Consider the following 18,734-nt stretch of genomic DNA (forward strand, 5'->3'; position numbering starts at 1 on the left):
CTCTGGCGCGCCCTCTGTGTTTCTCGTCTCAGGGGTAGATGTGCTTCACACTTCGAAGGGTGACCTGCGTGGGTCAGAACCACCAGGGTGTTTGATGAATGCAGAGTCCCGGGCCTCAGTCCCGAACTGTCAATCAGGATCCCTGGGAGTGGGGGATCTGCAGGTTGGGAAGTTCAACCACAGGAAACTGCTGACATTTTTTCCTCTTAAAAATCTGCAAAAACGTCCATTGCGACACCCCGGATCATTTTCTCCCGCACGTTGAAGTTTGGACATCGCTGCCTTGGCATTTCACGGCCCTTGGGAAATGTCCCTTAAAGGAACCAGGGAAGGAGGAAGGGTACTCTCTTACCGTGGGGACCCGCCCGCGAGCGCAGAGTCCTTGCCGCGGGAAGGCGAGGTTGGTCTTGGGGAAGGTGGAAGTGGGCACACAGCACCTGAGCACCGGAGGGCTCCTGATACTGCCCAGCGACCCCAGGGCCGGGTTTAGTAGCCCCACACTAGCCTCGGTCGGCGTGGAGGGGCAAAAACGGTTCCTTCTCCGCGCGCGATGCTCAGCGGCTCACCTGGGGCGGCCCCTAGGTTTGAGGGAGCGCGTGCGCGGCGCGGGGCGGGCCCTTCGGAGCATCTCCCGGGGTCGGGGGCGGAGAGAGGAGGAGAAAATAAAGTGGGGGTGTCTGGGACTTAGGCCTGCCTCCCACCACCCCAACCTCCGCCCCCGGGGCCACCTTCTGCTCTATAATTGGCCGCCGACTGGCCTTCCTAGCCTCTTATCTGATCCCCGGCGCCCAGCAGGAGGGAAGCGCTGGAGAGGAGGAGGCAGCCTCGGGAGGGAGTGGGAGCAGGAGAGGGTGAGGGTGAGGGTAAGCGAGGGAGAGAGAGAGGGAGGCCAATTAAAGGGGGCACTAGGCGGGAAGCGAGCGAGAGCCGTGGCTGCCAAGAACCAACTCGCGGCAGAACTTGCATCTTCCTAGGCACCGAGAGGTCCCCAAGCTGGGCTGGAAGCTTGCCCTGCACAGGTCAGTTCCAATCTTTCTCTGCCCCACCTCGGGTTGGCTTTGAAAAGTCTGGTAGCGAGGAAGCAAAAGTGGCGAGGGCGAGCCACCTGCGGATAAAATGCAATTCCTTGGACCTTCGCTTCTCGCGCTCTGGATGGCCGGCGGGGGGGGGGCGCGGGGGGCGCCTTCGGGGTGGGATGAGACCATGCGCCCCGATGCCTCCTGGCAGGGGGCGGGGGGGGGGGTCACCATGCAGGGAGATCGGACGTGCTGCGTGATGTGAATGCAAGGCAATGACGATACCTTGTGCTGCTCCCGGGAGCTTTACTCTATACTGGGGTGCTGTGAGCGTGGGTCTAATTTCGAGACGCGGGGACACCAGAATTTCCAAGTGGAAGGGTTTTAGCAAAGGAGGCAACCTGGTGAAAAGGGGGGCTTGGGGACTTGGCTTGGAGAGCTGTGTATAAATAGAAAGCATGCTGTTTTTATTTTGATTGTATTGGGGATAGATTTGGGGAGCAGTCGATGGACGTCATGGGGGACACCTCAGCCACTACTTGGTACGGCCACGGATTAGCGTTGGGGACTATGGGCTAGACCAGACGCAAAGAGGACCGCCAGGCAGAGTTGCCTTGATGTAGGTAGGATGTTGGTGGTAGCCTGGTGCAGCGTCTCTGCGTCAAGAAGTCCTGATGCTTCTAGTGTTTTACTTCGGCTGCTGCTTTGAGATACACCACCAGGCTGTGTCGTTGGAAGATCCTCTCCTCCCCGGCTTTCCCACCCCTCACCTCTCCGCACTTTATCCCTCTGGACCTCTCTCTGCCTCAAGCCTCCCAGTACGCGGCGTCTGGGCGAAGACGCATCCAGCGCCCAGAGCAGAGCCTTGGTGTGCAGCGCACACAGACACGGCAGGTTAGGGCGGAGCCAAAGGGAGCGCGAGTGGGGCCCCCTGGAATGGCTCAGCCTTAGGTAAGACTGGACGTCCAGACCCCAGGCACTCACTTTAGGAGCTGGGTTCCTGGGTCCTCGGTGGCAAACGCGCCCTCTGGCGTGTGAGCTCAGGGTTGACCTGGGGTCGTCGCTTCAGCTTGCGCGAAGACCTTGGACTTGCCCTTGGGGAAAGAAACCGAAATGGAGCTAGTGTGCCCCTCTCACCGGGGCCTGGGTTTCCCCCTGAGAATTGCTTCTGGAACTGCCGAGAGCCCCATGCCCTTTGGAAGTTCTGAACTTCCTTCTGGAAGTTTCTGAGCGTGGGCTGCCAGGCACAGCTGAAGAAGGTGGGAGGGGTCAGGAACAAAGAAATACGGGGATAAGACTTAGGTGGCTCTGTGAGGAGGAGAAGTGGTAAGGGGTTTGCCTGAGGCTCCCCTGTTGAAGGCTTTGGGGCTCCTCACCTCCAAGGGGCAGAGGGGAGCACTTCCTAGTTGCATCGGATAAAGAGGCACGGCTCCAACCCAGGGGGCAGCCTTGCCAGTGCGGAGAGGCGAGCTAGTGTTCTGTTTCTGACAGGGTGGCCCACTTCTACACACAGAGGACTCACTGGTGAATTCAGATGAGTGAGTGAGTGAGTGAATGAGTGAATAGCATTCGGCTTTTCGGTTGTTCCAAAAGACCCTGGATGGACTTGCTCTGAACATGGCCCTGATGTGTGGTTACTGTAAGACAAACTTCAGGGTAGTATTTTTAAAAAATAGCTTTTATTGAGGTGTAATCCATATACCATACAGATATACCATTCTGTGGTGTTTAATACATTCACAGAGTGGTACAGCCATCACCACCATCGATTTTAGAACATTTTTCTCACTCCAATAAGAAAATCCATCCCTGTTAGCGGTACCTCCCCATTTCTTCTCAACCTGCTCTCCCCCACCCCACCCAGCGCCTGACAACCATGAATCTACTTTCTGTTGACATTTGTATAAACGGAAGCATGCAATAGGTGTGTGGTCCTTTCTGACTGGTTCCTTTCACCTAGCAAAATGTATTCAAGGTTTATCTGGGATGTTCAGGATCTCACGGACCACTGGACATCTGCTCCTCCTGCCTGGGAGCCCTGGGCCAGGGTAAGCCTGAACCTCCGCTGCAGCCCTGACCTCCCTGGGGTCCCTCTGAAAGGAGAGCCGGCACACTGGAGAGGCTGCATCGTAATTCCCTGGATAGAATTAGTTGGAACCCACTCGAATTCCTGGAGCAGTTTTGGGTGGGTCCCAAGCTGCAGGATCGATGGGAGGAGCCCTTTGGCCCTTATCCTGCTGCGGAGGTCCAGCTGAGGATCTCAGGGAAATGTCTATGCAAGATTTGGTTTTCGGAATCAGCCAGGGCTGGCCTCAAGGATGGGCAGAGCAAATGAATGTTGTTTGATGGGCATGGGGCAGCCCCAGCCCACCAGACGTGCTCCCTTTGGCTTTTAAATCCTTCCCAGTGTCGCTTAGTAAAGCACAAGCCCTGTTTTCAGCTGACAGTGACATGACTCTGGAGACACATGTGCTGTCCCGACGCCAAACGCAGCCATACGATTGCTATTTCCTGGCCTTCCGAGTGTAACCTAACATCCCCTTCAAGGATGAAGTCCTTCCCGCAGGCTGAGGTGCTGTTGTTTGAGCTCCCCTGAGCTAACACGTGATCTGGGATCATGACAGTTTGTAAAGGGCAAGGTTGTTGGTAAATACGTTGGACGGCTCCTGGGGGAAACAAGGAGGCCGGCCAGGTGGGAGGAGGGGCTGAAAGGAAAGTGGCAAAAACCAACTTCGTCCTTTGGGACTGGATGTCAAGGAAGCGATTGTCTCTTGCTCCTTTTATAACTAAACAAAAAGTGGCAGGGATCCAGTGACTCTTTTTTTTTTCTTAAAGATTGATTTATTTATTTTTAGAGAGAGGTGGGATGGGTTGCCTTTCACACACCCCCCGGGCAGCCCGAAGGCCAGGCGTGTGCCCTGACCGGGAACCCAGCCGCCAACCTCTCAGTTCGCAGGCTGGCACTTAGTCCGCTGAGCCCCACCGGCCAGGGCCAGGCCACTCTTTATCAGTGTTTTTGGCAAACCTGTCTGCCAATGGGCGTTGGCTGGTGGAGTTAGCCTGGCAGGTGTCCCTGACTCAGAATTTCAGGGAACAGTGCTTTGTCTCTTGCCTGCCAGAAATTATCAGATTTGTTTATAAAAATTGATCCAGAGGGAGGCTGGGCTTTGCTGAGTCCAAATGTCTCAGGAAGTGTCTCTAACTAGGGATACACAGTTGCTTTTGGATGGTTTTCTGTCTGATTTTGTAGAGAGGAGCTCGCTGAGTGGATCTAAAAATGACGTTCTACAGCAGGTTTGTTTTTGCTTCTGTTCTTCCTCTGCTTCCCAGCCCTGCCCCCTGCCATGTCCTGAAACTGTGCTAAGCACTCAACATGCAGTGGTGAATAGGTGGAAATGCAAAGAACCAGCTACAACACAGTGGTAAGAGCTCCAGAGTGAGATATAAAGATCACGGCCGAGGGAAAACGAGGCACAGCCCTGGTCCAAACTGGGACAGTCAGGAAGGCCTGTGTGGAGGATGAAATGTCTTTGCTGAGGTGTGTGGCTACCCTTTCTGCTGCTCATCGGTGTAGACTTTAGGTACAAAGCAATTCCCCATGTCTTTGACCTAGGGGCTATGCCAGTATTTGTAAGAAGAGAGAGAGAAAGAGGGACAGAGAGAGGGAAAGAGAGAGAAAGCGGGGTAGCCAGGCGATGGGACACTCCTGAGTCAAGGAGCTGTCACTCCAACGGGTCACACTCTCGGGATGGTGCAGCCTTCTGTTGTGTGGAACTCCGAGCACCCGGTTTCAGACTGAGCAGCCGCACTTCTGAGGCTGCTCTGCAGTCAAGTCCCTCGCTTTCAAGTAATTCACAGGGCTGACCAGGACCTCTAGTGCAATACGGAATGACATAGTAAGATGTTACAATGTCGACCTTCTTGTCCTATATTTGACCTCGGGAGGGAAGCATTCAACATTTTACCATTGAATATGATATCGACTGTGAGATTTTCACATATACCCTTGATCAGATTGATCGAGCTCCTTTTTATTCTTAGTTGAATTTCTTTTTTAATCATGAATGAGTAGTAAATTTTCTCAAATGCTTTCTCTGCTTCTGTTGAGAAATCTGTCTGTTGTTTAGTCTGTTAATATGTTGAATGATATTACTTTAAAAATAGTAAACCGATCTTACATTCCTAGAATAAACCCCACTTGGTGATGATGCTACTGATGCTTTTTAAAAGTTTTATTTATTTATTTTTAGAGGGAGTGGAAGGGAGGGAGAAAGAGAAGGAGAGAAACATTGATGTGAGAGAGGAACTGTCATCAGTTGCCTTTCACATGTCCCCAACCTGGGACCTGACCCGCAACCCAGGCATGTGCCTTGACCAGGAATTGAACCGGCGACCTTTTTGGTTCGCAGACCGGCGTGCAGTCCACTGAGCCACACCAGCCAGGACTGATTATTATTTTTATACATTGCAGAATGTTATTTGATAATATTTTGTTAAGGGTTCTTGTGTCTATGTCCATGAGGGATATTGTCCTATAATTTTTTTGTTTTTTTGGTAAGGACATCTGGTTTTGATAAACTATTACAGTGACTCACCTAGATTTTCTAAAATGATTTGTGTGGGATTGTTAACATATCTTCCTTAAATATTTCATTAAGTTTTCCCCGTTCATTGACCCTGTATTCTGGAATACACAGGATTTAAAAGGAGATTTTACGCAGATTTCATTTCCACTCATCGTGGCTCTATCTTTTCTGACGTGCCCCTGCTCAATCTCGAGTCTCTCAGGCAGCCCCGAACCCTCTGCCCTTCTTCCAACTTTGTGCTAATGAGACTGTGGCTTTCTCTTGATTTCTGGTCACAAGGTCGTGCACAGTGGGAGTCTGCTTTGGGGGAAGATGGCTAATCACCAAGCTAATGGTAACAAAACTAAGTCTTAATTCCTAATGTAGATTTGTGTTCTGCTGTGTCATGATGCTAGCAGATAAGGGTCATGACCACTAACTTCATCTAGGGCTTCCTTTTAGCTCACCTCACCAGCTGACCCTAAAAACAGTTTTGATGATTCTGGATGTGCGGAGGGTGATGTTTTCATTAGAGAGGAGGCATAAGGAATGCTGGACGGTGCCAACACACTGAGCTGATACACTAGACATGCTTTTAGTCTTTGCTTTCTTATCTAAGAATCTGTGTGACATCGATCATCAATGGATTATAAAACTGTCTTTCTATAAAGTGGATATTAAAGTTTTAACGATGTAAACTTGGAGAAGACACCTTAGAGGTCATTTTGCTCGGTTCCCCTGCCCACAAAGTCGGGAACCCTTTGATTATCTGATATGGGTATGACTTAACCCACTCCTGCCTCAGAATCTCTAGCAAAAGGGAAGAGCCTATTCTAAGTGTTAAATACTTTTTATAGTCAAACCCACATTTCTGTGGACCAGTCCACTGATCCAAGTTCTATTTACAGCAGCTGGACAAAGTCATCTCATGTTACCTTCCATGTGAAAGCTCTTCGAATATTTGAAGACATCCATTGTGGGCCTCTGATTCTCATTTTTCCTAGGCCTGATTAAAATATGCTTAAACATTCTCATTTTTTCCACATCTTTTTTGCATTAACTTGTCGACTAGAACCATTAAGTTTTTTTCTAAGTCTATGAATTGCTCTTAAGTCAAATCTTGCACATCTTCACATGGTTGATTATTTTGAACCCATATCGAACTGTCATCTGGAAAATGATAAAAATGGGTAGGAATGTATTTAGAAAAGTTAAAGTCGTCCACCCATGGAGATATTATGCCTCTGTCATGATCTGGATCTTCAGTTTTTGCCCCAATTTTTATGCCAAGTTAGTCCCCCAACCTTAATATGATGGAAGAGAAAGATTTTTTGATTCTGTCCTCCCTTAGTATCTATTCAAGTAGCAGATTCATTAATTACCGTCATTCCTATTTCCTTTGCATTCTTTTTTTTTAAAGATTTTATTTATTTATTTATTTATTTTTAGGGAGGGGAGAGGGAGAGAGAGAGAGAGAGAGAGAGAGAGAGAGAGAGAGAGAGAAACATCAATGTGTAGTTGCTGGGGTTCATGGCCTGCAACCCAGGCATGTACCCTGACTGGGAATCGAACCTGCGACACTTTGGTTCGCAGCCCGCACTCAATCCACTGAGCTACACCAGCTAGGGCTCCTTTGCATTCTTTCAACCCGTTGCTAACATGCCCCTAGTTAGAACATTGGAGAGCTACCTGTGTTCTAAGCATATTAATAACAGGGTCACAATCATTCTGTAAGGAAGGTGTTAATTTGCACACTTTATTGATGAAGAAACCAAGCCATAGAATGGTTAAACCAGGTAGTCAAGGATCTCTGGCAAATTATAGGCAGACCCGTCTTCCTAATTCCTAGTTTTCTATTTATATTGACACTTTGTGCTGACTCTTTGTTCTGTTTCATATTTGCTTCATTTATCTTTGCAACATATTTGCTTAGATTCTTCCTTTTTTAATGATATTGTAAGTGAGCTGACTGAGGGCAGGGATCGCAGAGTACGAACTTTTGTATCTTCTTTAGTATTAAATAGAGAGCTTTGGTTACCCTATTTCACCGTGTATAATGTGCTCCCATGGTTTTGGCCCAGGCTTTTAGGGGAAAAAATCTTCTGTTTTAGTTAATTAATTTTCAGATACTTGTTTTTGTATTATAAGGGAATTTTAGCATTGACTTTGGAACATATTATGGTACAAGAAATTTTATGTAACAAATAATTACAAACCACAAGAACAGATACAAGGTATTTTAGGTACTACCCATGGATGATGCCCATCCTTATCTTTCCCTCAAAAATTTTAGTCAAAAAAGTGTGCATTATGCATGGCAAAATACACTTTTAGTAGGGCTCTTAATAGGTGATTGTTGGAATGAAAATTGTAATACTATAAGTAACCTCTCTCAGGGCCTGGCATGCCAGATGGCTAGCTACACTTCTAGTTAAGTTTATGGGGGCGGGGGTTGTAAGTAAACACTGATTGAACAGAACATTATCCAAGGTCTGTGTGTATGTGTGTGTCAGTCTGTGTGTGTGCCTGTGTGTGGATGGTTTATAAAACTTTAGAATAAATATTTTAAGGAGTTTTGATAAAATGAGCTGTACTCAGGGCCCCTTGTTAAATTGAACCGTACGAATGAGATTCAACCAAACAAACACATGAGGGAGAAGAAAGGCGAATCCGCCCTCGCGAGGACAGTCTGAAATTACGGATTACAGACTTGTGACAGGGTTTAGAGAAAACTTATACTAAACATTACCGACGTTACCCAAATGGGTTTCTGCCCTCTGAACTCAGAGCTGAGGAGCCGTCTCTGTCATGCTGTTTTAAACCACACATACACACACGCGCGAATTAAAGCAGAGTTATTTGTTTTGTGCAGGCTTTTGGGCAAAGTTGCTGCAAATTAGGCTTTGACATTTTGGCCAATGTTAAACTATGTCGTGGCACTTTAATAGGAATTGGGAGTTTTTGGCCCCTATTTCACTGTCCAAAAATTTGGGGACTTGGCAGAAAACCTTGGGAAACTAAATTTCTACTTCTCCCAATATGGTATTACTCATCCTAATTTAAAATAAACAAAAAAAAGGGAAGAATTTAAAGATAAGCTATGGCTATAATAAATAATACCCAGCTTTAAAAAAAATGCCAAGACTCAGATAGCCTTTACTTCTTTATTTACTTGTTTGTTTGTTCATTCATTTATTTAAATCATGTGAAATGCAGATTACCTTCCACTGCAGCATATGAAGTGTCGCCTTAAAACCGGGATGCAGGAACTCCTGTGCTTTGGTGAGAACAGGGAGAGGCTGTTGCACTGCGGCTGGTCCAAGGGCTTTTTCTTCTGTGTTAACCTCCTCTCTCGTGACGTGTGATGAAAGTCCTCTGCCCTTAAAGTGCATGACACCAAGACAAAGAGACACATGCCCATTTCCTTCCCGCTCCGTCTCTTTGTCTTGTACTGATGGAAACCTCTGGTCATAACGTTTCCAGAACAAAATCTAAGGAAGAACATTGTGTTTGAGTTGAGATGGTGATTCCGCTGCTGTTGTTTTCTTTGGGTGTCTGGGGCGGCTATCTGGTGACAGGCAGATTTGCTGATTTTTTTTTAATTAAAAAAATTTTTATTGTTCAGTTACAGTTGTCCCCATTTTCCCCCATTACTCTCCCCTGCCCTGCTTACACCCCCACATTCAATCCTCCCCTGCCCCCCTCTTTGTCCTTGTTCATGGGTCCTTTATGCATGTTCCTTGACTTGACCCTTCCCCCTTTTTCCCCCTAGTATCCCTCTCCCTCCTCCCCTCTGGTCACTGTCAGTTTGTTCTTTATTTCCATGTCTCTGGTTCTATTTTGCTCATTGGTTTGTTTTGTTGATTAGGTTCCACGAAGAGGTGAAATCATATGGTATTTGTCTTTCACTGCCTGGCTTACTTCACTTAGCATAATGCTCTCCAGCTCTATCCATGCTGTTGCAAAGGGTAGGAGCTCCTTCTTTCTTTCTGCTGCATAGAATTCCATTGTGTAAATGTACCACAGTTTTTTGATCCATTCATTTACTGACGGGCACCTAGGTTGCTTCCAGCACTTAGCTATTGTAAGTTGTGCTGCTATGAGCATTGGTGTGCATAGGTTCTTTTGAAATGGTGTTTCAGGCTTCTTAGGGTATAATCCCAGCAGTGGAACTGCTAGGTCAAAAGGCACCCGTTGATGTCTTGGCTGTGACAGGGCTGCAGCATGCTTCTGTATCTTTTCCAATCCCCTGTATTCATGCCTGCTGTCCACACTGGGGTTACTCACCACTCCTCTGGATAATCTGTCTAACCTCATTCTACGTGCCTCTGTAGGGTTAGTGTTCCGTAGATGGCCCGGGGCCTTTCCTCCTGTATTTTATCAAAATGTACATCATTTGTCTCATTTCCTCTGTGCCGTGAAAGAGGGTTGATTTACTAGTCTGTAATAAATTAATCCCAGCTAAAATACCATACATATACAAGTTATATATAATTTAATGTATTTCTGATTCCATTGGGAATGTTAGGGAGCGTGTTTTAAAATTTTTATTATAAGATCTTAACTTGATTACTTATATGATTATCAAAGCATTTTGATAGTCACTTCCCTTTAATTGAAAACACAAAACAGTGCTTGCTGGAAAGAAATACAAATATGGATTCATTGGGTTACACTCTATTACTCTAGAATAAAACCAGAATATCAGAAGTGAGAGGACCTGAGTCGTACTTGTTTGAAGCTTCATAGGATTAGCTGTGCTGTATCACTGCAGTGACTCTTGAGCTGGAAAGAAAACGGATGCTGATACGATGCTGCCGAAGCATGTTCAGAGGGAAATTATGGTCTCAAATAAAAGATAACATTGCATTAATTGAGGGTTTAAGAAAAGATCACAGACAACAACAACAACAACAACAACAACAACAGTAACAACAAAATAAAGCAGAAAAGGAAAAGAAAGGAATTACTAGTGATAAATGCAAAAATAAGTTAGAAAAAAATAATATTGACAAGCTAAAGAACATTCTCAAGAAATGCAATTTGGACAGATATATAGCTTATCTATTCTGGAAAGAAAAGTCAGAAACACATGAATTCAAAACTGAATATGGAGATACAACTAGAAAAGTTTTGTCTTAAGTTCAGAAGTCACACAGGTCTGCTAATAAATTTGAAAATTAAAACAAAACAAAAGATAACTTTATGGGAAAATGTCCAAGCTCGAACCAAGTGGAAAAGGTTAAGTAGATCTATAAACAAGAGAAAAAAAAGTTGTGCAGGATTAGCTTCAAAAAAGGGAAATATGTCACGAAAGTGTACATATCTCAGAACTTAATCAAGTTGTATGCTTTGTATGTAGTTTATGGTATGTCAGGCATATCTCAATAAAGTTGCAAAAAATACTTATAGACTTTGATAGAATAGGTCATTCTCATGCTACTTAAACAATTACAAAACAAGAAAATATGGAAAGATTTCTAATTTATTTTAAGGAGCTAGAATAATCCTGACACCAAAACCTTTAAAGAAAACTATTAGTCAATTATGATGACTAATACGGATTTAAAAATACTCTATAACCAGGCAACATTGTATGGAAACAGTAATATGTGGAGACAACAAAGATGAGTGAGCCTGGGAGGAGGGTCCCATGGGGAATTTTTGGACTCTGGGAAGTGTCTGATTGGCAGGCGTTAAAGGGGATTCTACAGCGATCCAGCGCGTCAGTGAGCTGCACGGATTCAGCCCAAGACTTGCACAAGCAGACCCAAGATGGATGGGACCTTGGAGTCCCTGAGACACATCATTGCCCAAGGCTTGCCTCACAGAGACCTGGCTCTTGTCTCCACAGCCTTCAACATTGCGTCAGTGTTACAGAAAATCCGGGAAAGCAAGCAGCAGAGTAGGATGGCTTTTTCCAAGTGATGAGGTGGTGGTCTACACGTCAATGACACTTTGTGGATCTCTCTTTGTGAGTTATGTGCCCCTCCAAGGGGACACTGTTTTTGGCAACTTTCAGCACTGCTTAAGTAGAGCAGAAGCCTGATGGAATGCAGCTAACGTGGTTCTGGTCAATGTCCTCTCACTGAGCTGCCCCGTCACAGGGTCACAGAGGAAGTCATTACTGGAAGTGTTCCGCAAGCAGAGGCTTGCACCAGCAACCTCCTAGGTGGGCTCATGGCCCCAGCAACAGCGTCAGACCTCATCACTCCAAATGTGGAGAAGGTCACGTTTGGGATTCCAGGAGCTGATGATCATCTTCCAACTATTGCACAGGGAAGAGAAGCCTCAAAGCCTGTGTGAAACGAAGTGTCCCCGATAGGACGCCATCTCCTATGTTTCCAATATTCCTCAGACAAAAAGCTGAGCACCCACGTGGCCCTGGGCCTGACCATGATGAGCAGGAGTCACCAAGAATCCTCTCTGAAGAGCATTGCATGGCCTTGGAGGAATGAGGGGAAGGCTGGGACAGATGGTAACTGCAGTTTTGCAGAGAAAAGAAAGAAATCAGAGCTTAGCCTTGACTCAATTCTACAGGAGTGTTGACACTTCCTCACCCAGATGGTCTCTGAGCCACATAGCTCTGTGTGGTTGTCGCTGGTGAGGCCAGGTCTCAGGTGCCCCAAAGAATGGCAGAGGCTGGACTTTAAAATTAGGAAGCTCATTAAAGCAGGTCAGCAGAGCTTTAGCACCTAGGCTTGCTACCTGAAGGCTGTGCTAATCCCCCAGCTGGTTCCATTTGCAGAATCTTAGAGAAATCAGACTCTTACGGGACCCAACCTCCACTCAGTTACACTCTCCAGGCTGGAAGGTGGAAACAGGGTTGTCTGAAAAATATTTTCATAGGCCAACTCCAACCTAAAGCCTGGCTGGCGTGTACCTCACTAAATTATATATGTTGTTTCAAAGAATGGGTCAGTGCAGATTCCCTCAAAAGAACAGCAGCCAGGACTGCGAGAGGTAGCATGGTAGCAATTTAAAAAGTGCTTGGCATTAAATATGCAACGTGGGTTGTTTTAAGAAATATGCAAGTTTCAGAGTTTTCCCAACCTTTGCAAGTAAGAGGTAGCTCACATACTCCACTAGGTATAATACAAAGCTACAGAAACGACAGGGATTTTATCTGGATCTAGCAAAGTTCTTCAAGTGGTAATAGTATATAAAAGTAGAAAATCCTGGATAAATTTAATATGGCTTAAAACTACCACTGTAATAATGATTTTTAAAAAGCTACACATTCATTTGGGGATAAATGTCACCTAGAATACTACTCCCATTCTTCTCCTTAAGAAGAATTAATATCCAATTTTTATGAGTCCTGCAATACATCATATTTATTTTAAATTTAGAAATAGGTAACTTGAATTGATTTGTTTTTACTTTATTTTTGCCACCACAGGCGCATATCTATAATAAAGAAAATTCTGAGCATTTTAAGTTTAAAACATTTTGAAAACTAATTAGCATATAACAAAGAGTGCTTGAATGTGGTTAGTTTTTTAGGAATTAGAAGGAATCATTTACTGTTTTTGTTGTTTAAGAATATAAAAAACCAATAACTTGTGTCATCATTGAGTTTAGGTTATTAAAATCTTTAAAGAAGTGATATGACTTTGTCATCTAATTGAAAATGGCTTGACTGAGGCCCTGGCTGGCGTAGCTCAGTGGATTGAGCGTGGGCTGCAAACCAAAGTGTCGCAGTTTCGATTCCCAGCCAGGGTACATGTCTGGGTTGTAGGCCATAACCCCCAGCAACCACACATTGATGTTTCTCTCTCTATCTCCCTCCCTTCCCTCTCTAAGAATAAATAAATAAAATCTTTTTTTAAGAAAAGAAAGAAAATGGCTTGACTGAATAGCTAAACTATTATAAGTATATTAAAGTAAAAAAACCCCACAATAATTTCTATGAACAGGTAGGATTTATTCCTGTATTGCAAGAATAGATTAACATTAGGCATTAACAAAGTAATTCCACTAAGAGGTAAAGAAGAAAATATGAATATCTCAATAGGTACAAAGTCATAAAAGCAAGATTCAGCATCCATTCCTGAACGAAAAAAAATACTTAGTAACAAGTCCAAAAGTATGTTTTATTTTGTTCTTTAGATTCCACATATAAGCGAAGTCATAGAGTATTTGTTTTTCTCTGACTGACTGATTTCACTTAGCACTCCACCCTCTAGGTCCATCCCTTCTTTTGCAAATGGTGAGGTTTCGTTCTTCTTATACGGCTGAGTAACATTCTATGTATACAAGGTTGTCCAAAAAAAGTTCAGCCATTGTTAATATAAGGAGAACGGTTTATATAACATTGTTGTAACCTGGAAGACGAGGAGAGTGGCCTGGAATGCATGTGCATGAACAATGATGACTTCTGTGTACTAGTCAGTGGGGGTGGTAGACACCCTTGAGTGAGCATGTGTACTGTGTACCATCACATTCAAAATGACTGAGTGAGTAGAGCAACAAATCTGCATGAAATTTTGTGTTAAGCTTGAACATTCCTCCATGGAAGCTATTCAGATGATTCAGAAGGCTTTTGGGGATGATGCAATGAGGGCAGCAGAAATAAATGTGTGGCACAAATGCTTCAAACATGGTTGAAAATTTGTTGACAGTGGTCCACATTCTGGAAGGCCTGCAATAGGCATAACATCTGAGAATGTTGAACGTGTATGGGCTGCAATCGACAAAGATCGCTGACCGACAGTGTGAGAACTAGAAACTGATCTGGGGATTCCAAAAACTACTGTGTCTGAGATGTTGATACAGGATCTTGGCATAAAATGTGTTGTGGCAAAATTTGTTCTGTGGCTTCTGCTACCAGAGCAGAAGGAACATTGTGCTGCAATTGGGAGAACTGTGTGAGGTCCCGAGGTCCCAAGGTGCCTCCTGTGAAGGGAACTGAGGCATCATTGTCTTATGTACAATGTTTCTTGTATCTTCTTCAATAAATACCTCTATTTTTCATATCGCATGGCTTGATACTTTCTGGACAGACCTTCGTGTGTGTGTGTGTGTGTGTGTGTGTGTGTGTACCACCACTTTTTAAAAAATATATATTTTTATTGAATTTATTGAGGGTTACATTGGTTAATTATAATTGGTCAAGTTACAGTGGTCAAGTACAACTCTGTAACACATCATCTATATACTGTGCTGTGTGTCCACCACCCAAAGTCTGGTCTCCTTCCATCACCATTTATTCCCCTTTACCCTCTTTTCTGTGAAACAGACTCACAGACCCAGAGAACAGACTGACAGTTGCCACAAAAGAGCAGAATTGGGGGACTGGGTGAAAAAGGTGAGAGGATTAAGAAATAGGAATCGGTAGTTTCAAAACAGGCCTGGGGATGCAAAGTTCAGCGGAGGGAATATAGTCAATGATATTGTCATTACCCTGTATGGTGCCCAGTGAGTAATGGATACCGGGGGAAACACTCTGTAAAGCATGTGATTGTATAACCACTATGCTGCACACCCGAAACTGATACAAAGTAATATTGGTTGTAAACTGGAATTCAAAAATAAAATTCAAAATAAAATGCCAAAAAAAAGAAGTTTTGTTTTTGTAACAGAAGAAGAATACTATATCTGAACCCAGCTACTAGCAACATATGTAATGCTGAAATATTTGTGGCCTTCCTAGTAAAGTAATTATTTTAAAACTACTAGCCTATACAATAAGATAAAACACATTAATTGCAAATGATGTGATTGTTAACCTAGAAAATCCAAGTGATTGTGCTGGAAAAATGCAGAGCTAGTAAGAGTTTAGTATAATGGCTCATCATAAAATAAATATACAAAAATCAGTGTTTTCTCTATATTTAAAAATAATCCAAGGTCCCATTCATAATTAGAACTAAAAAATTAAGAAAACGGATCTATATTTTGAAGTGGGAAGGACCATTGTACCCAGGATACTGAATCACAGCTATAAATAAATGATCAAGTCAGCTATGTTAAATTTTAAAAAAATTTTCTTTTTTAAAAAATGTTTTATTTATTTGTTTTCAGAGACAGGGGAAGGGAAGGAGAAAGAGAGGGAGAGAAGCATTGATCACTTTCCCCTGGCACTCCCCCAACTGGGCATCTGGCCTGCTGCCAAGGCGTGGGCCCTGACCAGGAATTGAACTGGTGATCTTTTGGTTCACAGGTGAGCCACACCAGCCAGGGCTAAAAAATTCTTGATCCAATAAATGAAATTGAAAGATAAAAAAAACAACAAAAGGCTCTGGAAAAGCACTATGAACTATGAGTTAAAATTAATAGTATATAAAGAATTCTTATAAGTCAGTGAGAAAATGAATAAGCAATATGAACAGGTATTTTATAAAAAGTATAAATACCCAACAAACAAAATGTTACATTTTACTTGTTATGAAAAAATCAAACTAGGATGATATTGTGATAACCACATTTTACCAAACAAATTAGCATGTGTTGAAAACAATTAACCCCTGCCATGGTGGAGGTGATGTGATTTGGTACGTATATAATATACTGGTGGAACTGAAAAGCATGGTAATTTTCTGTAGGGCATTATTACATATGTTTAGAAGACCTTGAAACACACATTTGTTTTACCTAGCAGGTCCACAATTGAGAATTTAGCCAAAGGAATTCCATAGTCAGGTGTTCAAGGAGGTGTGACCAAGATGTCACTGCAGTGGTACGTGTGCTGGGGAAATGTGGAAATCAGCGGACATTTCAGATAAAGATGGGAAATAAACAGTCATACCACAATATACAGTGTGACAGGACATTTACCACTATCAGAAAACATTCACACCTCAGTAAGGGAAAACTCAAAATAAAAAGGGGCATATTCTGTTGTGCTTCCTTGTATTTTTAAATTTTGCACCAGTAAAACTCATTATTTTTATAACCAGAGCAAGAAAAGATGTTGTACAGTGAAAACAGTGGTATAAATTGTGGTACAAATTGTGGTACTGTAAGAGTATTTTCCTAAGATGCTTCTCCCAGGCCTGATTATTATGTCGGTGAGGGTAACGATCTTGGATCCTGAGCTCACAAGATATGTGACTTGGAGAACTTCTCCTTGCCTCCTTTTCCTCCTCTATAATTGCTATTAAATCATACCTACTTCAAAGGATTGCTGTAGGGATTATAGGAATTTATGTAGGTGTAAAGTATGTACAGTAGTCTTCACACATAGTAAAGGCTCAATGAATGTTATGGTGAATAAAGTAGTGACCTTTTTCTGAATGAATGATGGGTACGACTCTGCTTAGCTTTGAGTATCAGGAAAAGCTATGCATCTCTGGAAAGGTTTTAAAATGTAATAATGCAGTAAGCCTTAAAACTTAGCATGCTTCCTGCTTTCTTGGGCTGGCTAGGTCATAGCAGGTTTTATGCCACATTCACGGTCCCCTCTGCCAGCAGAACCAGAAGCACTCTCTCCGCTCATTTCACTCACCACTTTCCTATTTTCCCACCAGACTTCCCCTTGTGCTAAGGTTTCCAGGATACCTACGTACATTTAATTTCGGATTAACAACAAAATTTTTTTTAGTATTAAGTGTCTTAAATATGGAATGGGACATACTACAAAAATTTTTCCTATTTATCTGAAGTTAGAATTTAACTGGGCCCTACAGTTTTATTTGTTAAGTCTGGCAACTCTACCTTATGCATCATATTCATTTATTATTAAGTTGTCTTGGGACCTTTGTGGAACAATAGTGGGAAATGCATGAATGAAAGAATACACGAATGAAAAATATATGCTGGGTAAAAGAAAACCTTTGTGATGATTTTTAGTCTCTGAGGAAGGGACCCTCTAAAGGTTTGTAGTAGAATTGTAGTCAACAGTTTGTAGATTGGTCTTTTAAGTTAACAGCAAACATTCACCTTTTACTCCCCCTTCCCTTTCTTTTCCTTCTCTTTCCTTTTTATTTCTTTCTCTTATTTCTTTTTTGTAAAAGATTTTATTTATTTATTTTTAGAGAGAGAAGGGAGGGAGATAGAGAGAGAGAGAGAAACATCAATGTGCGGTTGCTGGGGGTCATGGCCTGCAACCCAGGCATGTGCCCTGACTGGGAATCGAACCTGTGACACTTTGGTTCGCAGCCTGTGCTCAATCCACTGAGCTACGCCAGCCAGGGCTCTTTCTCTTATTTCTTGTTGCCCTTCTTTCACTGATATCCTAATGAAAAATAAAAACTTGGAAGAGTTTTAGATCCACAGATATGAGAAAAAAAGAGTTATAAGGAAAGGTTAGGGATCATTCCACCCAGTGACGTGAAAGCTGAGTACTGATTTACTATGAGCACAAAGTGGTTTTTGAAATTCTCTTTGCTCTGTAGGCAATGTAATGCAGCAGTAGGACTTTGAACTGTATGTAAGAGATACTGGAGGAGCCGAGTAGAATTTTTCCCATGGTTTCATCCAAAATCACTGGCAAGGAAATTGTGATTGTCTGATTATAATGGTCATTTCAGGTAACCTTTTGGAATTTACTCTTTTGGGAAATTCACCGTGCAATGAATGCCTTCCAAAGGAGTCACAAAGTCCCTTCGGAACTTCTCTCCCAAATATTTCTGGTTGTTCTTTTCACTTGCAGTGTCATTTCAAACACCTTTGAAATCAGTTTTTCATCAGTTTACACTTTAGAGTGAAATAATATGATATGCTAGTGAATGAATTGGTTCCTGATGCCACTAATCCATCTTGGCTGGTTTGCCTGTCCTAGATGACTACATGTGCCTACTTTATTTTTAGTCTTCTTAAAATACCCCTGTGCTCTCTGTTTCCAGGACTGGTGGATCCCATGTGAAAAGCAGGAAATAAAATGAAGATTTTTCAGTGCAAGATGCAGTACTGGCTGTTTCCAGCTTTTTTGGCAATTGCTTACTTTTGTGCCATTGTCCAGGGTCAAGGTAATGGACAACTTTAAGATATTTCATGAGGGTCTGAGACCCTCATCGTCTTGGTTTTGATTATCTTTTTTTAAAAAAGTTTACCTTAATAGTGCTTCACTGGTTCAACTGTGTTCACAGGCAGGGTTATATGTTGGTTTTTACTCAATATTACCAACTATTATCATTGTAGAGATGTGCCACAACTTGGATGATGGTTATGACTTCACCTGTGACTGAGCACAGTAATTTTGTGGCCATTG

The 18,734-nt window shown here is 43.3% G+C and overlaps 1 protein-coding gene across 4 annotated transcripts in view; it reads left to right on the forward strand.

Annotated features, from left to right (window-relative positions):
• The first annotated feature begins 696 nt into the window (after positions 1-696).
• The window catches only part of COL14A1 (collagen type XIV alpha 1 chain), a 195,185-nt gene continuing 177,147 nt past the window's right edge, over positions 697-18,734 (forward strand). For 2 of the 4 annotated variants that reach the window (XM_045861219.1, XM_045861221.1), the window contains exons 1-2: positions 697-1,019; positions 18,370-18,492. In XM_045861219.1, coding sequence (XP_045717175.1) covers positions 18,405-18,492 — 88 coding nt within the window. In that variant the 5' untranslated portion in view covers positions 697-1,019; positions 18,370-18,404. Of the gene's footprint in view, positions 1,020-15,607; positions 15,747-18,369; positions 18,493-18,734 lie in introns of all 4 variants that reach the window. The other 2 variants (XM_045861220.1, XM_045861222.1) reach the window with 2 other exon arrangements.

The sequence above is a fragment of the Phyllostomus hastatus genome, unplaced genomic scaffold (genome assembly GCF_019186645.2).
Source record: "Phyllostomus hastatus isolate PE091 unplaced genomic scaffold, TTU_PhHast_1.1 phas_scaffold_21, whole genome shotgun sequence".
Taxonomy (NCBI): Eukaryota; Metazoa; Chordata; class Mammalia; order Chiroptera; family Phyllostomidae; genus Phyllostomus; species Phyllostomus hastatus.